This window comes from Oryctolagus cuniculus, chromosome 17 (assembly GCF_051225735.1).
Source record: "Oryctolagus cuniculus isolate XC-2025 breed Fujian yellow rabbit chromosome 17, ASM5122573v1, whole genome shotgun sequence".
Lineage (NCBI taxonomy): Eukaryota > Metazoa > Chordata > Mammalia > Lagomorpha > Leporidae > Oryctolagus > Oryctolagus cuniculus.
This window is the reverse complement of record NC_142883.1, coordinates 18122603-18145674: the sequence shown is the minus strand read 5'-3', so window position 1 is coordinate 18145674 and position 23072 is coordinate 18122603. Positions and strand designations below refer to the sequence as shown.

Here is a 23072-nt window from a genome sequence, read left to right as displayed (position 1 = left end):
CTGCCAGGCGGGTACGTCCGGCTTTGCCAGAGCCGGCAAGCAGGAGGAGAAAGTGCGCGTGCGCACCTCGGGCGCCTTTGTAACTTAGGAAACAGCCAATCAGCGGTCCGGGTGGGAACCAATGGGAGGCGCGGATGGGCTGGTCCGGCTAATTTGAAAGCTCGCGGAGGTTGGCGCGGGCGGAGATCCGGTGTGGGGCGCGCTCTCCGGTGGGAGAGGGCTCCCGTCTGCGCCGTGAGACCCGCGAGCGAGTGTCGACACCGGCGGCGGGGAACCGACGAAAGGTAAGCCCAGCCCCACGGCGCGGCCGTCCCCGCGGGCTCCGGCGCTCAGGTCTGGTGCGCGCGGGCCCCGCGCCTCTCGGCGGGCCCCTGAGCCAGGCCTCTCTTGTGCGGAGGGCGAAGGTGCAGGGCCGAGGGCGAGCTCCGGGTGGTCCCCTCCCCGCCGGGCGGGGAGCTGGGCGCTTCCTCCACCCCTCCGTTCCGGAGATCGGGACCCCTGAGCTGGTGCACCGGGGCCTGGCCCGCTCCGGACGTCGGCGCAGTGAGAAGACCCCACCACCACCACCACCACGCCGGAGCCGGAGCCCGGGGAGCCCCGCGCCTGAGCGCCGAGTGGCCAGGCCCCTCTCCACATGTATCAGGGTCGCACGCGCGTGTCAGCGGCTGTGGCTTAGGTCCTGGGCACTCAGGGGAGACTGGCGTGGTTAAAGGAAGGAAGGCGCCCCGGGGATGCTGCTCCGCTTAGCCTTGACCCTCCTTGCCCTGAAGTCACGGGTCTGCGCCGCGGGATTTAGGGAATCCTGTTTATTCTGGCATTCATGGGGGAGATGCTGTATGTCATATAATCCTGATATCGAGGCAAATATTTAGTTTTGAATGAACTCATGCAATCTTTGCAACAGTCTTATGGGGTGCAAGCCGGATAGTAATTAATATTAATTACAATTTACAGACTAGAAAACAGGCACAGAGAAGTTAAGGCTCGGGCGGAGGAAACGTTTTCCTCAGTGTTGCACTGCTTTTCCAGTCTCCCTGTTCTATTTCTTCCCCCGTTGCCCATCCCTGGGAGGCAGCAGGTGGTGGCTCAAATACTCTGGTCCCTGCCACCCATGGGAGCCTCAGTTGGAGTTCAGGCTCCAGGCTTCACCCTGGTCCAGCAGTCAGAAACCAGCAATGTATGAAAAAAGAATGATGATCAAGTTGAGTTTATCCCAGGAATGCAGGAATGATTTAACAGGATCAAATCTATTAGCACAATGTACATGTTTACAAAATAAAAGACAACATGTATCCCATTAGGCACAGAAGTAGAATTCATTGAAATTCAATATACCTTCATGATTTTTTGAAATTTAATTATTTGAGAGACAGAGAGAAATATAAACAGAGTTCTCACCTGTTCGTTCACTCCCAAAGGCTCACAATAGCTGGACTGGGCTGTGCCAAAGCTGGAGCTGTGTGGGTGACAGGAACCCAATTACCTGCGTCATCCCCCTGCCTCCCAGGGACTGTGTTAGTGGGAACCTGGATTCAGAAGGCAGTGCTGAGAACTGAACCCAGGAACTCCGATTTGGAAGGCAGATTTCTGCCCTTCTCTCCTTCCTCCCTCCATCTCTCCATCCTTTCTTTCTCTCTCTTCCTCCCTCCCTCCCTTTCTGCTTTCTTCCTCTCCCACCACCCCCTCCCCTTCCCTGCCTTCCCCTCCCCCCCTTCCTCTCTTTCTTGATTTATGCTCTTGAAAAGCAGAGTAACAGTGAGGGAATGAGACAGAGATCTGGTGCACTGCTCAAATGGCTGGAACAGCCAGGTGTGGGCCAGGCTGAAGCCAGGAGCAAGCAACTCCATTCTGGTCCCCCATGTGAATGGCAGGGGCCTAAGCTTTTGGGCCATCATCTGCTGCCTTCTGAGGTGCATTAGCAGGGAGCTGGACCAGAAATAAAGTGGCCGGGACTCAAAGTGGCACTCTAATATTAGATGCTGGTGTCAGGCCGAGGCTTAACCCTCTGTGGAAGGCCAATTTCTTAGCTGGCGTCTTAACTGGCAGGCCCCTAGAAAAGATTTTAGAAATGCACTCATATTTGTTAACTGGAAAGGGTGATGCATTTCCTTAAGCCAACAAAGTGTAAAGTAATAGGCACGCTCCCTTTAAAATCAGGAGACAAAAATTCTCAGTATCACCACTTCTACTCAATACTGAACTGGAAGTCTTAGCCAGGACTGTAAGACAAGAAAAATAAATTTAAATGATAAGATTAGAAATTAATAAACAAAACCAGCACTAATTACAAACTTGGGGTTGTCTGTTTAAAAAACAAAAGACACAGCTTCTTCCTCTGCAAGATCTGTTGTGGGAAGAACCCGTGGGCACCAACCGCTGCTCTTCCGTGGGTACCAAGGCGAGGGAGTGGAGAGAGGCCAGAGGCCAACTGCAGGGGAGGGCAGCCCCCAGGTAGACCAGCGCCTCCAGTAACAGAACAGGGCAAGTTCCGGCCTTGCCACTTAGCACCTGCTCCATAAGTCCTTTCCTTTGTAGAACAGGAATGTAACTATTATGTCGATATTCCCATCATGAGATTGTCCTGAAAGTTAACACCACCTTCAAAAAAGGCAAGATTTCTTTATTTGAAAGTCAGTTATAGAGAGGGAGATACAAAGAGAGAAAGAGAGATCTTCCATCCACTGGTTCGCTCCCCAAATGGCTACAATGGCCAGGGCTGGGCCAGGCCAAGATCAGGAGCCAGGAGCTTCATCCGGTCTCCCATGTAGATGCAGGGACCCAGGGTCCTGGGCCATCCTCTGATGCTTTCCTAGGCACATTAGCAAGGAGCTGGATCGGAAGTGGAACAGCTGAGACTCGAACCAGCACCCGTGTGGGCTGCCTTTGTTGCAGGCAATGGCTTAACCCACTATACCACAATGCCAGCCCCAAGATTATTAGATTTATTATTAGATTGAAAGATTTATTTATTTGAAAGGCAGAGCTACAGAGAGACAGAGAGTTTTCATTTGCTGTTTACTCCCCAAATGGCCTCAAAAGCCAGGACTGGCCCAGACCAAAACCAGGAAGCAGGAATTCCACCTGAGTCTCTCACATGGGTGACAGGGGCCCCAGTACTGTGCCATCCTCTGCTGCTTTCCCAGGTACATTAGCAGGAAGCTGGATCAGAAGTGGAGTAGCCAGGACTCGAACCAGCACTCCAGAATGGGACGCCAGTGTTGGAAGTGCAGTTTAACCTGCTGCACCGCAATGCCAGTCCCTAACGCTCTGGTTAAAGCACTTAGTATTGTCTGCTCGCTCAGTTGAGCTCTCAGCAGTAAATGTTCCCTATAGGGGTCATTATGCTCAGATTTTTAGATGCAGCCTCTGCTTTTCTCTGGCCCTTATTTATTCATAGAACAAATACGGTTTGGTACCTGCTGCTTGCTGTACCAGGTGCCCAGGCACTTGGGGTACTACACAGGCTGTTGGAAGAGCTTAAGGACGAGAAACACAAGTGAATGGAGGGGGCTACAGTGACCCCTGGAAAAGCAGAACATCCATGGGCTGGGCTCCAGACCCTGCCTTCCCCAGCTACCAGTGTCTGTCCCTTCAAGTCCTCAAAAATTCTCTAGGGACTTCAAAGAGCGTGGACTTGTGGGACCTGGCCCTGCACTGTAGCAGAGGAGGCCAGCCCCCAAACAACTGAATTTTGGCTTCCCAGCCCCGGCTCAGCAGCGTACTAGCCTCTGGGTTTTAATGAGCTGCCCTGGGTTAGAAACATGACGTGACTGTGGCTGGCTGAGAACCCTGAAGATCTTATTAAAGAATCATCTCCCTTGTACTTTGGGCTGAAATGCTCTTTCCAACCGAGGATCAAAGCAAACTTGACAAACGTTCTCTCATTAATCTCCCCATCCCCGTGGGGCGAGAGCAGATTGGTAGCTGTTCTCACTGGCTCTCAAAGGGGGAAGCTGATGCGACATTGACATGGTGTGGCTCCGGTAAAGACCTCCTCCCTCCTCAGATGCAGGACCCAGACAGGACCCAGGTGTTTGGGGGGGGGGGGCACACCAAGTGTCACCTGCATCCTGGACCCTGTGCCCCTGGCACTCTCTCAGGAAGAAGGAAAACATCTCATTAGGCAAACAGTCTTGGCCTCACTGGCCCTCGGGAGGCAGGGAGGGGAGAACTGTAAAGGTTATGCGCACTCCTCTGCCAGTGCCCTTTTTAATTTCCTGCTTAGAATGTTAGACTGCTCTGTGTCTTCTCCTCAGCCAGCACCCTCCCGTGGGGAGCTATGACTGCCAGGAAGGCAGCCCAAGCAGACCCGGTCCCCTCTGCCTTTACTCCCCCCAGGACGCAGGCCGGGTCGCCGAGGGATGAGAATTGAGGGTGAGACAGGAACTCCGAGTGGTGAAAATTAGCTACAGTCCATATATCTGACAGGGTTTGCAGAGTGCATGGTACTAGTTCCATAAAAGGAATTATAACTCTTATACAAACACAAGGGTCTGTTAGAACAATGCGATCACCACAACATAGCATATAATATCATTAGACAGCAGCAGAGCAGGCTTTGCAGCCAGACTGCCTGGGCGGGCACAGGGCTCCATTACTCACCAGCACTGGGACCTTAGGCAAGTTGCTGAACCCTCTCTGTCTCAATTTCCTCCTTGAAAAATGAGTATAATAATAATAGTATCTATCTTGTGGGATTACAATGGGGATAAAAGGAGCTGGTGTGTGAGGTTCATTGAGCAGTCCCTGCTATAGTAAGTACTTTGCTAATACGTTTACACGGCGATCTGATTGCTGGGCAGGAATGGAATTATACATGTGTAAAGAGTATTGTCGGGCAGGTGCTGTGATGTAGCAGGGTAAGCCGCTCCCTGCTAGCCAGCATCCCAAATGTATGCTAGTTCATGTCCCGGCTGCTCCACTTTTTTTTTTTTTTTTTTTTTTTTTTTTTTTTTGACAGGCAGAGTGGATAGTGAGAGAGAGAGACAGAAAGGTCTTCCTTTGCCATTGGTTCACCCTCCATTGGCCGCCACTGCTAGCGTGCTGTGGCCGGTCCACCACGCTGATCCGAAGGCAGGAGCCAGGTGCTTCTCCTGATCTCCCATGGGGTGCAGGGCCCAAGCACTTGGGCCATCCTCCACTGCCTTCCTGGGCCACAGCAGAGAGCTGGCCTGGAAGAGGGGCAACCGGGAAAGAATCTGGCGCCCCGACCGGGACTAGAACCCGGTGTGCTGGCGCTGCTAGGTGGAGGATTAGCCTATTGAGCCGCGGCGCTGGCCTCTGGCTGCTCCACTTTTGATCCAGCTTTTTGCTAATGTGCCTGGGAAAGTAGTGGAGGATAGCCCAAGCGCTTGGGCCTCTGGACCCATGTGGGAGACCTGGAAGAAGCTGCTGGACTCAGCCTGGCCCAGCCCTGCTGTTGCAGCCATTTGGGGAGTGAACCAGCAGATGGATGATCTCTCTGTCTCTCTCTATAACTGCCTTTCAAATAAAAAAGTAAATTTTTTAAAAGAGTATTGTGAGTTTATGTCTTTTCCTTATTTTTTTGTGGGAAAGAAATTTTTTAAAAAGTTAAGATTTCTTTATTTATTTGAAAGGCAAAGTGAGAGAGAGAGGTCTTCCATCTTCTGGTTATCACCCTAAATGGCTAAAACAACCAGGCTTGGGCTGGGTCAAGCTTAAGCCAGGAGCCAGGAACGTCATCTGGCTCTCCCATGTGGGTGTCAGGGGCCTAGGTACTTGAGCCATGATCTGCTGTTTTCCCAGGCGCATTAGCAGGAAGCTAGATCCAAAGTGGAGCAGCTGGAACTCTAACCAGTGCTCTGATATGGGATGCCAGCGTTGTAGGCAGTGGCTTAACCTGCTTCCATAACACCAGCCCTATAATTTTTTTTAGGGCACCAGTTGAGATATTCCTAGGTTCGAGTCTCAGCTGTGCTTACAGCTCCAGCGTCCTGCTAGTGTACACCTGGGAGGCATCACTGATGGCTCAAGTTTTGAGGTCCCTGACACCCCCACTTTTCTTTGCTTAGAACTTTGGTCAATGTGACCATCAGTGAGACTTAGTCTTTACTGGGAAAGCATTCAAATCCCTCCAGGAACACCTCCTGTTCCTTACCCCTGTTCACATATCGCTAGAGTTGGGCTGAACTTTTCAAGATATCTGTGACTCCTGCATTCCAAAAAAATTCACCCTTCCCTGTGGTAAACTGATCCAAACAAGATATGAAAAACCAAGGGGAGAGGTCTGGGAGAAATACAAGAGGAAGCAGACAAGTAAGTGTTTGGAGTGATTACCAGGTCAACATTAAGAAATCTTTGTGTCACCTGCTACATTAATAGATTAAGGGGCTGGCGCCTCGGCTCACTAGGCTAATCCTCCGCCTTACTGTGCCAGCACACCGGGTTCTAGTCCCGGTCGGGGCACCAGATTCTGTCCCAGTTGCCCCTCTTCCAGGCCAGCTCTCTGCTGTGGCCAGGGAGTGCAGTGGAGGATGGCCCAGTGCTTGGGCCCTGCACCCCATGGGAGACCAGGAGAAGCACCTGGCTCCTGCCTTCGGATCAGCGCGGTGCGCCAGCCACAGCGCACCGGCTCGGCGGCCAATGGAGGGTGAATCAACAGCAAAGGAAGACCTTTCTCTCTGTCTCTCTCTCTCTCACTGTCCACTCTGCCTGTCAAAAAAAAAAAAAAAAAAAAAATAGATTAAGGAAGACATAGGGCTGGCGCTGTGGCATAATGGGTAAAGCTGCTGCCTGCAGTACTGGCATCCCGTATGGGTGCTGGTTCAAGTCCCGAGCTGCTCCACTTCTGATCCAGCTCTCTGCAATGGCCTGGGAAAGCAGTAGAAGATGGCCCAAATGCTTGGGCCCCTGCACCCGCGTGGGAAACCCAGAAGAAGCTCCTGGCTCCTGGCTTCACATTGGCACAGCTCTTGACGTTGCGCCCATCTGGGGAGTGAACCAGCAGATGGAAAACCTCTCTCTCTTTCTCTGCCTCTCCTTCTCTCTAGGTAGCTCTTTCAAATAAATCAAATAAATCTTAAAAAAAAAAAAAAAAGAAAAAGAAAAGAGAAGACATATGGTGTGAACATTTCAGTAAGTAGCAAAAGTCATTTGATACAATTCACTTCCCACTCCTACAGTCCTAGTGGACAGTAGCAGGTAGGCAGCTAAATAAGAGCTAAAAATAGAAAGTAACTGTCATGTGCAAACTATATCATTTAATTGAACTCACAGAATCAATGACAATCTATTAGAACTAATAGGGAAGCTAGCAATGTGGCCAGATACCCGCTCTGCATACAAAAAGCAGCAGATTTCCTAGATTCTGGCAAAAAGGCATTAGAAAATGAACCATTAAAAGGAGCTAATTCATAACTAGTAATAAACATTGAGAAGTGCACAATGCTCCTGTGAAGAAAATTATGAACTTTTACTGAAGATTATGAGTGTGAATGAATGGAAAGAGAGAACAGTTCCTAGATGGGAAGACTTGATATTATCAAGATGCCAATATTCCTCATATTAATATGAAAATTAAAAATAATTCAAATTATAATTTTTGCATGTTTTTTATAGAACTTCATAAGCTGACTCAAATCATTTGCAGAGGCAGATATTTGGTTTAGTGGTTATGACAGCACTGGGGACACCTGCATTCTCTATCCCAGTGCCTGGGTTTGAGTTCCAGCTCCATTTCTAATTTCAGCTTCCTGCTAATGTGTACCCTGAGAAGCAGGTGTTGGCTTAAGTACTTGGATTCCTACTACCGCATGGGACCCCTGGCTAGACTTCTAGGCTCCTGGTTTCAACCTGGCCCAGCTCCACCTGTTGCAAGCATTTAGGCAGTGAACCAATGAATGGAAGATCTCTCTCTCTCAAAATTAATAAAAATTTTAAAAATAAATCATTTGCAAGGTACAAGAGGCAGAGAGAGAGAGAGAGAGAGAGAGAGAGAGAGAGAGAGGTGTCTTACATCCACCGATTCATTCCCCAGATGGCCGCAAGGGCCGGAGCTGTGCCAATCTGAAACCAGGAGTCAGGAACTCCCCTACGAGTGAAGGGGCCCAAGCGCTTGGAACATCTCTACTGCTTTCCCAGGCCATAGCAGAGAGCTGGGTAAGAAGTGGAGCAGCCAGGTCTCAAATAGGCACCCATATGGGATGCCAGCACTGCAGGCGGCCTCCATAAACATTTCATATCTCCGGAGTGCCCATTTGTCATCTGACACAGTAGTCCCTGCTGTTTTCCTGTGTGGCTCAGAACTGCTTCTTCAGAGACATGATTCTGTAATATCAGTGACTGCAGCCCAATTCCGTCTCCCACCACCCTTGCTCATGCCCTATTTTTTTTTTTTTAATTTATTTGAAAGTCAGAGTTACACAGAGATGGAGAGGCAGGGTGGGGGGAAGGTCTTCTAACCTCTGGTTCACTCCCCAATTGGCCACAACGGCTGCAGCTGTGCTGATCCGAAGCCAGGAGGTTCTTCTGGGTCTCCCACACTTCTACTGCTTTCCCAAGCCATAGCAGAGAGCTGGATAAGAAGTGGAGCAGCCGGGACTCGAACCAGCACCCATATGGGATGCCAGCACTGCAGGCAGTGGCTTTACGTGCTGTGCCACTGCACTGGCCCCCTAAAAGGTTTTAATAAAATCAATATGTAAATTTAGTGCAATTCCAACTGTAATTTTTTTTTTTTTTTTTTTTTTTTGACAGGCAGAGTGGATAGTGAGAGAGAGAGAGAGACAGAGAGAAAGGTCTTCCTTTTTGCCGTTGGTTCACCCTCCAATGGCCGCCACCGCTGGCGTGCTGCGGCCGGCGCACCACGCGGATCCGAAGGCAGGAGCCAGGTGCTTCTCCTGGTCTCCCATGGGGTGCAGGGCCCAAGCACTTGGGCCATCCTCCACTGCCTTCCTGGGCCACAGCAGAGAGCTGGCCTGGAAGGGGGGCAACCGGGAAAGAATCCGGCGCCCCGACTGGAACTAGAACCCCGTGTGCTGGCGCTGCTAGGTGGAGGATTAGCCTATAGAGCCGCGGCGCTGGCCCCCAACTGTAATTCTAAAAGGGTTTTTGTTTGTTTGTTTGTTTTTGTTTTTTGGTGAGAGAAAAGGTTCTGGGTTGAGAGTGAAATTGGTAAAATTTTCTTAAGTCAGTGGCAGGAATTTGGCCTAGTGTTAAGATGCCTCCATCCCATATCAGAGTGCGTGGGCCTGATGCCTGCCTCAGCTTCCTGCAAGTGTAGACTGTGCGATAATAACTCGATTGATTCCTGCCACCCACCTGGGAGACCTGGATTAAGTTCCTGGATCCTGGCTTCAACCTCAGCCCAGCCCTGGCTCTCATGGCCATTTGGGGAATGAATCAGCAGATGGGAGCACTGTCTATCTGTGTGTCTGGCTCTCTGTTTCTCAAAGAAAGAAAGAAATATTTTTTAAAATAGAAAGCTTAGCAATAGTTCTCTGAAAATGTATTCATGTAGATATGACTAAGGTGGTATTTCAAGTGAGAAATAGATAATAATTGGTGCTGGCACCACTATACTCTCTCTCTTAAGATTGATTGATTGATTTGAAAGGCAGAGTGACAGAAGGAGAGACAGAAAAAAAAAGATCTTTATCCACTGGTTCACTCCCCAGATGGCTGCGATGGCCCCAGGCTGAGCCAGGCTGAAACAGGAGCTAGGAATTCCAACCAGGTCTCTCATATGGGTGCAGGGGCCCAAGTCCTTGGGCCATCCTCTGTTGCTTTCCTAGGCAAATCAGCAGGAAGCTGGCTGTGAAGCAGAGCAGCCAGGACTTGGACTTGGGCTCTGATGTGGGATGCTTGCATTGTAGGAGGCGGCTGAGCTGCTGTGCCGTGATGCCAGCCCCTGCTCTTACTCTCTAAGGCATAAGCTGGAGGTCAGCATAGGTGTTCACAGCCGCAGGGTTAAGCTTCGGCTTGGATTGCCCACATCCCATATCCGAGTGCCTGGGATTGAGTCCCAGCTTTGCTTCCCGTCCAACTTCCTGCTCATGTACTTAGGAGGAAGCAGAATATGGCCCAAGTACTTGGGTTCTTGCCACCCACATGGGAGACCAGGGTAGAGTTTCTGGCCCTAGCTTTGGCCTGGCCCAGCCCCAGCTGCTATGGCCATTGGAGAGTGAACTAGTGTATGAAAGCTCGCTCTCTGTCTCTGCCTCTCTCTCTCTGTCACTCTGCCTTTCAAATAAATAACTTTTTTAAGATTTATTTTATTTATTTGAAAGGCAAAGTGACCGAGAGGGAGAAACAGTGAGAGGGAGATCTTCTGTACACTGGTTCACTTCCCAAATGACCACAATGGCCAGAGTTGGGCCAGGCTGAAGCCAGGAGCCGGGAGCTTCATCCAGGTCTCCACATGGGTGCATGGGCCCAAACAGTGGGGCCATCCTCTGCTTCTTTCCCAGGTGTATTAGCAGGGAGCTAGATCAGAAGTGGAGCAGCTAGGGCTTGAAGATTTATTTCTTTATTTGAAAGGCAGAATTACACAGAGAGAAGGGGGAGAAAAACAGATTTTCCATCTGCTGATTCACTCCCCAAATGGCCACAATGGCCAGAGCTGGGCCAGACTGAAGCCAGGAGCCAGGGGCTTCTTCCAGCTCTCCCACATGGGTGCAGGGGCCCAAGAACTTGGGCCATCCTCTGATGTTTTCCCAGGTGGATTAGCAGAGACCAGAAATGCAGTAGCCAGATCTCAAACCGATGGCCACATGGGATGCTGGCATCCCAGCTAGTGGCTTAACCCAGTATGCCACAACACCGGCCCTATAGCATTATATTCTTAACATTGTATTTGTGAACCATATTGAATCTGTTCTTTGTATTGATACTACATTAGCATGAAAAAATAAAGTATCAGCTGATAAAAATATATATATTTATGGAAGGGGGTGGAAGGATGTCCTGATTGCTGGGGTCTGAATTGGTCCTCATCTCCCTCCTGTCTACCCAGGTGTTCCTGGGAAGATGGCGGTGGAGGACAGCACGGTGCAGGTGGTGGTCCGAGTGAGGCCCCCCAACCCTCGGGAGTTGGAGAGTCAACGGCGCCCGGTGGTTCAGGTGGTGGACGAACGGGTGCTGGTGTTTGATCCTGAGGAGCCCGAGGTGGGGTTCCCAGGCCTGAAATTAAGCAGCACCCATGACGGCCCCAAGAAGAAGGGCAAAGACCTGACGTTTGTCTTTGACCGCATCTTTGGTGAGGGGGCCACCCAGCAGGACGTGTTCCAGCACACCACCCACAGCATCCTGGACAGCTTCCTCCAGGGCTACAACTGCTCAGGTGAGCACCTGCCGGGGGGTGGCCTGCCTCCCTGCCGCCTTCTAGGGTGGCCGCCCCCGCAGTTGGGCACCACGTATCGGGGAGAGCTCTGTAGCCTCCATTCACTCTTCTGCTGTGTGTGAGGCCTCGACTGCGTCCTAGGAGACAAGAGCAAGTCAGACAGACATGGTGCCTGTCCTCTTGGCGTTATGGTCTGGTGGGGAAGAAGACGCGTGTCACAAAATCCCACCCACAAATGTGGGTTATAAACCGAGCTCAGTGACGTGAGGGGAAGACCTGTGGGCTTCAACAGAGCAAGCCATCTAGACCGGAGAAGGAGGGCCCTGCCCAGCCGTGGGGGAGACCCCCTGCCCTCAAGTGCACAGGCACAGAGAGCGCAAATGCTGCATCGTGACTGTGAGCGGGAGGGGAGGCCGGCAGGGCTGAGCTGTGCTGGGAGCAGCCCTGGCCCTACTGCTACCCTCCTCCCTGCACTGCCCTCTGTAGTGTTTGCCTACGGGGCCACTGGGGCTGGGAAGACACATACCATGCTGGGAAAGGAGCGGGACCCCGGCATCATGTACCTGACCACCATGGAGCTGTACCGACGGCTAGAGGCCCGCCAGGAAGAGAGGCAGTTTGAGGTGCTCATCAGCTACCAGGAGGTGAGGCTCTTCCTGCCCCCGCCCCCACTCTTGCAACCGCCCAAAGGGAGAGTGAGCTGCTGGGGCAGGGGACCTGGGGGTGGGAGGTGGAAAACGGCCCAGTGAGAGCCGGGGGAGGGGTTGGAGAACAGAACAGAATGGACATGGCCCTCCCTTCTCATGACGTACGACAGTGGCCTGCAAAGTGCCAATCATGGCACCTGTCTCACTCCCCTACATGCAGCACCTCAGCCCTCCTAGGCTGTTTGCGAGCAGTTTCCTCAGGTCTCTTCCTGGCTTCCTTCCTCCTCAGGTGTACAATGAGCAGATCCACGACCTCCTGGAGCCCAAGGGGCCCCTCGCCATTCGGGAGGACCCCGACAAGGGCGTGGTGGTCCCAGGACTTTCTTTCCACCAGGTGTGGGCTTGGGCTTGGGTGAGACAGACGGCCCCATTGACCTTCTGGGGTTCCCTCCCGAGACATCTGGGGATGCCCAGGGGACGATGCTGCTTCTGAAGAGCAGCCCTCCCTCTTCAGGGAGCAGTCCCTTTGGAGACCACAGCCCCCTCCCTGGGCATCTCCTCTTTAGCCAACCTCAGCCGAGCAGCTGCTGGAGATGCTGACCAGGGGCAACCGTAACCGCACGCAGCACCCCACTGATGCCAATGCCACTTCCTCCCGCTCCCATGCCATCTTCCAGGTGAGGGGTCATGGGGCAGAGCCTGAAGTTAGGGCTTCTGGTGCCCAGCCCCCCTTACCCCTGCTGTCTGCCCCCAGATCTTTGTGAAGCAGCAGGACCGGGTTCCCGGACTGACCCAGGCCCTTCAGGTGGCCAAGATGAGCCTGATTGATCTGGCTGGCTCAGAGCGGGCGTCCAACACCTGTGCGAAGGGGGAGCGGCTACGGGAAGGTGCCAACATCAACCGCTCCCTGCTGGCCCTCATCAACGTCCTCAATGCCCTGGCCGACGCAAAGGTAAAGCAGTGTGGGCCAGCATCCTCCCCTAGGCGGCCACTGAGCACCTGAACCATGGTCCCTCCCTTTAGCCCTGGGCCAGAGGCCACCAGGCCCCGTTCTAGCTAGGTGTAATCCAGCTACCTGTGCCCCACCTGCTCCCTGCGCCTAGGGCCGCAAGTCTCACGTGCCCTACCGGGACAGCAAGCTGACACGCCTGCTCAAGGACTCCATCGGCGGCAACTGCCGCACAGTGATGATCGCCGCTGTCAGCCCCTCCAGCCTGGCCTACGAGGACACCTACAACACCCTCAAGTATGCTGACCGCGCCAAGGAGATTCGACTCAAGGTGCGTGCCAACCAGGGCCCACTGGCCTGGGAGAAGGAGGGTTCAGGAGCCGTGGTCCCTACCCAGGCAGGGGGAAGGAGTTCCCTAGGCTGTGCCTGCCTTTGTGACAGAAGCAACACAGCCCCTCTGCTGGGGGAGGATTCCAGCAGAGGCAGGCCCGTCGCCAACACCCAGGGCCCCACAGTGGTCTGGCTCAGAATGGTTTTGAACAGTGGGACCATCTTTTCAGCAAAACTGCATAAATACCCACGTACGAGTATGTTAACCTGGACGGCAGCAGGGCTTGACTCTGCCCCTCCGCCAGGCCTCTGCTCTCCACCTCCTCCAGGGAGCCCCTGCCTAGTGAGAATGTCTTGGTCAGGAAGTCAGGGCCGGTGTCAGAGGCAGTCCTCAGCCTCTTGCTGTGGTCTGGTTCCTGTCGGGAGGGTGAGTCGGGATGATGTAAGCAAGGTGCCCAGCACAGTGCCTGCCATGGAGGTATCCATAGAAACCGCTTAGTGTGGGCAAACGAACCTCTCTGTGCCCTCATCAGCTGAAGAGCAATGTGGTCAGCCTAGACTGTCACCTCAGCCAGTACGCCACCATCTGCCAGAAGCTCCAGGCCGAGGTGAGGAGCCCGCCCGGGAGCAGAGCTGAGTCGCTGGGGCTCTGTGCCCACCCCCCGCCACCTGTGCTCACCCGGGACTCTGGGCCGGGGCTGCTGCTGTTCTAGGTGGCCGCTCTGAGAAAGAAGCTCCAAGTGTATGAGGCAGGAGCCCGGGCCTCACAACATTCCCTCCCAGCATCCTCTGCACCCGGCACACCACAGCAGTGAGTTCTGCCCATGCCTGCCCCACCCCCAGCCTCTAGAGAAGTAGGACTCCTTGCTGTTTGGACACCTGGGGTCGGGTTCCCACCCAGTGCCCAGCAAGCAACCGCAAATGCTCTGCATCACAAGAGATACCCCCAACCCATATAAGTAGTATCCGAAGTTCAAGAGAAGAGGAGCCTAGGGGGTGGGTGTCTACCTAGGGGTTGTTGTTTCCACCCTCAGCTGCTGCCCATTGTGACCCAAGCATCCATTTCTCATGGGCTCTGTAAACCTGGGGGGCTACAAGAGTGTCGGCCTGCTCCCCGCTTTCCCTACCTGCCCCTACATCCTGCCTCTCAAACTCTTCCCAGCTCCCCCGCGCCCCCCCACTCCCCCAAGCAGTCCTGCTCCCAAGAGTTCCACAAGGGGTCTGCAGCCCTTCAAGATGAGAGCCTGGAGACAGAAGCCCAGGAGGAGAGGGCGGGGGAAGGGCAGGAGCGGCCCTCAAAGGACAAGGACGAAGGCCCAGCCAAGGAGGTAGGACTTGGGTGCGTGCAGCGTGGGCATCAGGGAAGCCTGGAGCTGGAGGAATATGGGAAGGAATGCTTCCCCTCGACCCAGGGTCCCTTTGGCCCTGGTACCCAACCCACCTGTCTCAGTCACTAGGAGGCTCAGATCCCGTGCAAGGAGAAGTAGTCAGATCCTTGCATGTCTGGAGATGCCTAGGAGAAAGGAAGCCTCCCCAGGAGCTGGGTGTTCTAGAAGCTGTCGTTCCCACTCCCGCAGGAGGGAAGGGTTTTAGAGCAGCTTGAGTGAAAGGAATCCTCGCTCTTCCACCTGTGCCTCCTACTCCCTCCTTAGCTTCCAAGCCAGGTGCCAGAGCGGAGCTTCGGACACCCCCTACCGGAGTCCCCCAGCCTGATCCTGCAGCCCAGGCCAGCCGTGGGCCACCTCTCACCACAGAAACCAGACAGAGGTGGTTCTCAGCGGTAGGTGTCTTCTTGCTCTACTCTGGAGTCCGAGATGGGAGGCAATAGGTTCAGCCCCTTGGTGCAAGCACTTCCCAACAGCCCTGGTTCTGTCTAGCTAAGAATCAAGTCTCTCTTTTTAAAATTTATTTTTATTTATTTATTTGCGAGACATACATAAATACGAGAGACACAGAGTGTCCATCCACTAGTTCATTCCCAAATACCTGCAATGGCCAGGGCTGGGTCACACCCAGGAGCCAGGAATGCTCTCCAGGTTTCCCCCTGGGAAGCAGGAACCCCATAAGCTGAACAATCACTGCTGGCTCCCAGGTCTGCGTTAGCAGGGACGATCCCAGAACTAAACCCAGGCACTCTGCTGTGGGACATGGGCACCACAGCTGCTTAGGCTAAACATCTACTCCCAGATCAAGTCTCTTTTTGTCGACACTGTCCCTTATGTGCAGCCAACTCCTTGCTATAATCACCTGCTCCATTTATTCCTCCATATGGTTGGCAGCCCAACAGGAGAGGGAAGCCAAGGCCGTGCAGACAGCCAGCAGGTACCAGGCTAGCGCAGGGCTGCTTGGGCCCATGCTTTGCTTTTGCATCTGAGGGCAGAGCTACCCTTTCTCAGCCAGCAGGCAGCAGCCAAGAGAAGCTGCCCGTCAGGCTGGGCAAGGGACAGCCTTCCTGAGTCAGGTGTTGAGCACGTGTCTTCCTCAACAGCTTGACTGGGGCTGTTTTTTTTCTCAGAAGTAAACAAACCACCCCCCAAAGCCACAGAGAGGTGGATTTTGGACCATTCTTTGTGTGCTTAATAGAGAGGTGCCGCTAGTTATTTTTTTCCCTTGGCCCCCAGTACATAAATCCCTTCCACTTAGCTTTGCTACCACCAGGCTCCCTCCCCCTTCCCTGCCAGCACGCTTCACGCCAGCAATGTATTTAAAGCTTCTGGACAGAAGGGCCTGTTTAATTTTATTTCTTGTTGGGGAGTGTCTGTTCCCGACTCAGCAAAAACGCTGCAGCCTGAATAATCAGCGGCTGTTATCTATCTCCTGCTGCCGACTCCCTGGGGCCATGGCGAGGCAGGGGTGCACTGGCGGGTGTCCCCTGGCCTCCCAGGGAACAGCCACGAGTTCCCCTGATGACTCAGCGTCTCTGCTTGGCGTCCCCCATTGTGAGGAGAGAGGACACCAGGGCCCCCATTTCTGCTTGACCTCTGGTTTGGTGGTCTCTGATGAGTAGCTTCAACCTCAGCTATGGTTTATGGGTGGTGGTCCTCATCGTCCTTACTTGGGAGAGGAGTAGGACAGGCAATCCCAAGTCTTAGGGGTTGCCGGACACTCCAGATGGTCTCCATACTTGGGAACATCCTAGCAACCAGATAATCAAAAATAACCTCTTATTTTAGGATTTAGAATCCTGGGCCACCAGGGCACTGAGCAGATCTTAGATTTTGTAGCTTGATGGTTTTTTCAGAACTCTTTTAGCTGCAAAGTCCTTTCTTCAAATGAAATTTATGCCAAAGTCTAATACGAAGTACAGACAAAACAGTTGCTGCATCCTGTGGGTTTTGAAACCTAATTTGAAGCCCCCGAATTGCGACCAGCTCCCCATGGGTGGGGCGGGTATTGAGCCAGACAGTAGTCATCTGAGAAGCAGGGGGACGTCCCCCTGCTTCTCCAGCGTCACTCTTCCTCGTAATGTGTGGCTCGGGCAGATAGAGAATGAGTTTCTGCTGCGTTCTTTTTAATTTATCTCCTGCCTTCCTTTCTAAAGGCCTAGAGGCTGCTTTACAAAATGAGTTTGGGTTCCCTGAGCACACAGCACTGAGGGCATCAGGAGGGCTCAGAAATGTCCGCGCAGGTGGAGCTTCCTGAGGACAAGTCATTTGCCGTGAATAATCCCCACTGAGATGATTGTGTTTATTCCTTTATCATAGGTGGGCCTCGCAGAAAGAAAATTTTCTCTATTAGAATCTAAGTTCACAACATCGATAATCATATTATCCTCTGAATTTCCTTTAAGTAGTCCCCGTGCATGTGAAATACGCATTGATTCACACACGCTTTTTCAGAGTCCCAGCCGCTAGAGAAAGCGCAGACTGAATGCATTTTTGAGGGTCTTCTCGGAACCGAGGTGAACATAGCCTGTTTAATCTCTTATCCTGACTAGGTAGCTGGTATTATTTCTATTTTCACATAAAACCATAGTTAGCTACATTACAGTGCTTGCTATGTGCCAAGCAATCTTTTTAAACATTTTGCATGTGAAATAACTCATTTAATCTTTCCAGTGACCATATGAGGTTATTGTGTACTCGTCGTCTCCATTTAAAAGTTGTGGAGACTGAGTTTTTTATTATTATTATTATTTTATTTATTTGAAAGAGTTACAGAGAGGCCGGCGGCGCGGCTCACTAGGCTAATCCTCCGCCTGTGGCGCTGACACCCTGGGTTCTAGTCCCAGTCGGGGCACTGGATTCTGTCCCGGTTGCTCCTCTTCCAGTCCAGCTCTCTGCTGTGGCCCGGGAGTGCAGTGGAGGATGGCCCAAGTGCTTGGGCCCTGCACCTGCATGGGAGACCAGGAGAAGCACCTGGCTCCTGGCTCCTGGCTTGGATCAGCGCGGTGCGCCGGCCGCAGCGCGCTGGCCGCAGCAGCCATTGGGAGGTGAACCAACGGAAAAGGAAGACCTTTCTCTCTGTCTCTCTCTCACTGTCCACTCTGCCTAAGAAAAGAAAACAAAAGAAAAGAAAAGAGTTAAAGAGAGAGGTAGAGACAGAGAGAGAGGGGTCTTCCATCTGCTGGTTCATTCCCCAACTGGCTGCAACTGCCGGAGCTGCGACACTCCAAAGCCAGGAGCTTCTTCTGAGTCTCCCACACGGGTGCAGGGGCCCAAGGACTTGGGGCCATCTTCTACTGCTTTCCCAGGCCGTAGCAGAGAGCTGAAGAGGAGCAGCTGGGACTAGAACCGGCACCCATATGGGATGCTGGTGTTTCAGACCAGGGCTTATAACCTGCTGCACCACAGCACCGGCCCCTTGAGCTGGGTTCTAAACTGCTGCTTTACATGGCCCTGGGGGCAAATGAACTAGTGATCCCACAGCAGGCCTGAGAGGAAGCTCAGACCTTCTGAGTCCCAGTGCCTCTTCCCTACTTCCCAGGCCACTGTCTTTGTTATGGGCATGTTTAGTGGGTGACATCTCCCACAGTCACCTGTGGCCATCTTGGCCAGCCTTGGCTTTCAGCAAGGTATGACAGCGGAAGTCGTGGCTGGGAGGATGGTGAGACCAGCCAGCCAGTGTGAGGCAAGGCAGGAGGGAGTCGGGGGGACCAGCTCAGGTGTGCTGCTTGTCTTACCTGGAATGATGGAAACGGGTGCGCTGCGCGGGAGAGCCTGGTCAGGCTGGACCTGAGTAGGGCGGGGATGTCCTTCCCTCTGTTGCAGGTTGGCCCTGCAGGTGCTGCGCCTGGCCCAGCGGCAGTACTCCCTGCTCCAGGCAGCCAACCTTCTGACCCCCGACATGATCACTGAGTTTGAGAGGCTGCAGCGGCTGGTGCAGGAGGAAAAGACAGAGCCTGGGACCTACACTTCCAGGGCTCCCAGCCTGGCCAGGGAGGTACCTCTGCCTCAGGCGCTGTGCTCAGAGTTAGGTGAGTCTCACTCCTCTTCTTGTCGGTGCTGGACCAAGTCCCCGGCTGGCACTGGGGGTGGCCGGGGACCCCAGGTCTGGGTTATGCTGCAGTAGGAGGCCGAGCCCCCGAGATCGTGGACATTTGCACTTAGAAAGGCCCAGGAGACCCAAGGAGTTAGGGACTCCTTCATGCCTCCAGTGTCTGGCTTCCCACGTGCTACACGCTCTCCTCCTTCTGGCAGTCCCTGCTCTTCCCTCGACACCCCTGTTTTTCTGCCCAGAGTCTCCAGGATATTCTGGCCCTGTGACCCGGACCATGGCAAGGCAATGGGGCGGCCTCATGCACACACTGGGGATCCCATCCAGGCCTGACTGCACCCCAACCCAAGCATCCCGGGGACCCGCAGAGAAGAAGAAGAGGAGGAGACCAAGTCCCTCAGAGCCAGACAGTGCCCCAGCCCCAAAGCTGGAGACCAAGCGCCAGCGCCAGTCCTTTCTGCCCTGCCCTAGGAGGGGGTCTCTGCCTAAGGCCCAGCCTTCGTTCGGACCCAGCACCCCGAAAGAGCAAAGGGCCTCCTCCCCCTGCCATTCCCCTCGCTTCTGCCCAGCCACGGTCATCAAAAGCCGGGTGCCCTTGGGTCCTTCCGCCCTGCAGAACTGCTCCACCCCCTTGGCCCTACCTGCTCGGGACCTCAATGTCACCTTTGATCTCTCTGAGGAGCCCTCCTCACAACTTGATTTCCATGAATACACTGGCTGGGAAAAAGTCCCCCCAGAACTGAAGAGGCTGGACCAGCCATTCATTCCCAGGTGGGTCTCCCTCCCAGCAGGGGGCCAGGGTCAGTGAGGAGCGGTGGGGCTGGTGGGAAGGGGGAGGTCAACCTGACCCTGTGAGCCGGGACACTGCCCTGTTTCCCTTTGGCCATGATCAGCTTCACTCCCCAGGCCAGAAGAGCTGAGAAGTTTCTGTGGAAGTCCTGCCTAGTTTCTCGGGGGTCCTGCCTGCTCTGTCCCTGCCTCAGATCTGCCAGCTCCGTCCTGATTTGTGGCACACTCAGGAGTAGCTAATGGAAGTCCAGTTAGAGAAGTCAGCAGGGAGCAGGTGCAGGCCGAGTGAGGCAGGGAGAGAAGCTCTCTAAACCAGGAACCTCAGACGCGTCTTACCCGACCTCTGCCCCTTCTGCTTTGCTTAGACCCTGTGACCCCATCTGAGTTCTGTGCCCCACTGGGAAATACTTCTGCCACTTCCACCCAGAGATTTTGCCCTAGAAGGGAGTCTGCAGGAAACTTTATTCAGCATTTTCTGGTGAAAACAGAAGGCTAGCACCCTCCCCTGGCACCCACATGTCAGGGCAGAGCGACAGCAACTAGGACAGTCAGAGGCCAAGAACAAGTGGCAGACTGACCTGGACTCGTGAGGCAGGGGCCAGCAGGCTGCCCACCTGTACCCCCGCCCCTTCCATAGTCCTGAACCAGCTTCAGTAACAAGCGCAGAGCCAGGCAGGTGCAAGGGTGAAATTGTTTGAACTCCAGTTCCCTGGACAGCCCTGAAGCTGACATCTGGATGTTCTCCCAGAACAGGACTGTCACTCAGCTGTCAGCCCAGGCTGAGTGAGGCAGGGAAAGAATCCACTCTGCAGGAGAAAACTCGAGGTCATCGTGCCCAACCTCTGCACCTCCCCCAAGCTGGGGGCTGGGGAGGACGTGGCCGGCACCGTTCTGGGGCTGGGAGAGGACGTGGCTGGCACCGTGGCTGGCTCCCTCCTGACCCTCCTCCCTTCCCCGCTTCCCTTCCAGTGCACCTGAGCTGCCGTTCCCCATGAAGGGCCCCAAGCCCGTGTCCTCCCTCCCTGGGACCTCAGCCTGCAAGAAGAGGCGCACTGTGAGGTGAGGTGTGTGCAGTGTGGGGGCACAGCTCTCACCAGGACAGGGACACCCGGCAACCGCAGGCACCAAGGGCTGTGAGCAGGGCAGCTCTGGTTCTCTGGCCGAGGCGTCCTTGGCCCAGCTTGCTATTACAGGATTGTCCTTGGAGGCGAAGGGGGCCATGGGTCCCTGTCCGCCAGGGAAACACCAAGCAGGAATCGACTGATCTTGGGATTGGACTGTCCATCCCTGACCGCTTCTGGCCTCTTTGGGGTCCAGATCTAGCCTCAGGAGCTCTTGCTGGTGCTCAGACCCCGCCGTGCTCAGAGGCCTGTCTGTAACTTTTCTTTCTTTTTTTTTTTTTAAATAGTTTGAACCATGCCTTTTTAAAAAAAGATTTATTTATTAATTTATTTGAAAGGCAGAGTTGTAGAGAGGCAGAGGCAAAAAGAGAGGTCTTCCATCCACTGGTTCACTGCCCAAATGACAGCAACAGCTGGAGCAGAGCCGATCTGAAGCCAGGAGCCAGGAGCTCCTTCAGAGTCTCCCACATGAGTACAGGGGCTTGAGCACTTGGGCCATCTTCTACTGCTCTCCCAGGCCACAGCAGAGAGCTGGATCAGAAGATGGAGCTCCCAGGACTTGAACTGGCACTCTTGGGGTGCCGGCGCCGCAGGCAGAGGCTTAGCCCAGTATGCTACCACACCGACCCTGTAACCTTTCCACCTTCCTTCCTTCCTTCTCTCTCAGTTCCTCAGCCTCCCGGGGCCGCAGCCGCATTGCCCGCCTCCCTAGCAGCACCTTGAAGAAGCCAGCTGGGCCCCTTGCAATCCCAGGTGACTGGCACTGGGGCCAGGGATGGGCTGGGCCACAGTAAGATGAAGACAGGACCGAGGTGGGGGGCAGGGTTGAGAAGCAGGTACAGGAGAACCTGGATCTTTCCAAGCATCTCAGGGGCCCTGGCGAGAGACGTGGGGGTTGGGAAGGGGCAGGGGCCCGCAGGACAGACCCTCACTTTCTCCTTCCTCCTGCACCCTGCCCTGGCCTGCAGAACCACCCTTGAGCCCCCGCTGCCCTGGCGACCAGAGGAGCCAAAAGGAACTCACTGGGTTTGGGGGAGTGCTGTCAGCCGGGAGCTGCATCGCCAAGGTGTCCTGACCACCAAGCCGCCTTGACCCACCAGCTTCTCTAGACTGGACGGCCCTGCTTGTCCCTGGGGCCACCTGTACCAGAGCCCTGTCTGCCTTCTTCACCTGGAAGAAATCGATGCCCACGCCGTTCTTTCATTAACAGCCCTCCCCGCCAAGCCCTTCCCGCTGCTGCTCACCCTGCAATCCCTTGTCACACTCAGCTTCTCAGTGAGCACATACTTGTTGGTGAGTGTTAATGTGTTGCTATTTTAAAGGGTGCTACCATGCCCCCCTCCCCACCACCCCTCTCTGACGCCCTTGGTGCAGGCGGGTAGCTCTTTGAGTTTCTTCCTCCACCCCCAGCGTCGAACAGTACTCTGTACAGAGATGGCCGCTTCACGGTGGCCAAAGGATGAGCTTGCGCTGGGGGTGTGGTGGGGAGTCCCAGCCTGGCTGCTCTTGGTTTCTGAAAGATGGGGTGACTTCAGCCCCACTCCCCCCAGCCTGGAGCAGGAGCCCCAGCCCCTGCTGCTGTCCTGGCCATGATGCAGCTCCTGATGGTGCCTTGGTTCCCAGTCAGAGATAGCTTTATTGTTTCACTCATTGTCAAAGGAATCTACATTCGGTGTAGAAAGAAAGCAAAAAGAAAAAGAAAAAGGAAGAAGTCAGCCTTGACTTAGACCTCGCTACAAATGCTGTTAATGCTCGGGTGTGTGTGTTCTGAGCTTGTACTTCAGCGCGTCTGTGTGCATATGCGTGCACTGGTGGAGTTTTTATTATAATGACTAATAAACCTTCTCCGTCCTCGGTGGTTTCCCTCGCTGCCCTCAGGTAGGAGAGCACGCGTCTTCCTTACCTTCCTGCCCTTCCTCAGGGAACACCTGCAGCTCCCACAGCCCCACTCCTCACCTCACAGCCCCCCCTCTCCTATGGGCCTCTGCTCTGGGGTTGGCTAAGGAGCTGCCACACCTAAAGGCAAGAGGCAGGTTCCTGGGTGTGGGTTGCTAGGGGTATATTTTTCATGCTTTTTTTTTTCCTAATTTGCATTTATTTAGAAAGAACAGAAATCCAGATCTCCCATATGTTGGTTTACTCCCCGAATGCCCACAACAGCGAGGCATGAGCCGGGCTGAAGCTGGGAGCCAGGAACTCCAGCCAGGTCTCCCATGTGAGTTCTGAGCTCCTGACTACTTGAATCCTCACGGTTGCCTCCCCAGGTCTGCATTGGCAGGAAACTGGAGTCAGGAGCCAGAGCCAGGTGTCACGGGCATCTTAATTGGCATATTGGCTGCTGAGCTAAATTGTCCCCAGGGGAGGGCAATATTTGTGGCCCCCAAGTCTAAGCAAGGCTCCAAGCAGAGCCTCCACTAGCGTGAGCCCAGTGCAATCCACTCCTGCCCCGACCCCAGCTCATGGCCTTTGTCTTCACTCACTTGCAATGTGTGACAGCTCAA

General features: G+C 54.0%; 1 protein-coding gene across 1 annotated transcript; it reads left to right on the top strand.

Annotated features, from left to right (window-relative positions):
• The first annotated feature begins 147 nt into the window (after positions 1-147).
• On the top strand, positions 148-22448 carry KIF18B (kinesin family member 18B). Its single transcript, XM_051825778.3, has 16 exons — positions 148-284; positions 10973-11299; positions 11786-11943; positions 12236-12340; positions 12513-12623; positions 12701-12898; positions 13050-13226; positions 13759-13833; positions 13939-14036; positions 14388-14553; positions 14878-15005; positions 18436-18641; positions 18904-19432; positions 20420-20509; positions 21239-21324; positions 21540-22448. The coding sequence occupies exons 2-16, from the start codon at positions 10987-10989 to the stop codon at positions 21644-21646; spliced, it is 2547 nt and encodes an 848-aa protein (XP_051681738.3). The 5' UTR covers positions 148-284; positions 10973-10986; the 3' UTR covers positions 21647-22448.
• Positions 22449-23072: the final 624 nt, after the last annotated feature.

Excerpts from the sequence above, each read along its gene's own strand:
- KIF18B (XM_051825778.3), top strand. The coding sequence starts at position 10,987 with ATGGCGGTGGAGGACAGCACGGTGCAGGTGGTGGTCCGAGTGAGGCCC. Across the intron at positions 12,624-12,700 it reads GCTCCCATGCCATCTTCCAG|ATCTTTGTGAAGCAGCAGGA; the intron begins GTGAGGGGTCAT and ends GTCTGCCCCCAG. Across the intron at positions 18,642-18,903 it reads GGCGCTGTGCTCAGAGTTAG|AGTCTCCAGGATATTCTGGC; the intron begins GTGAGTCTCACT and ends TTTTCTGCCCAG.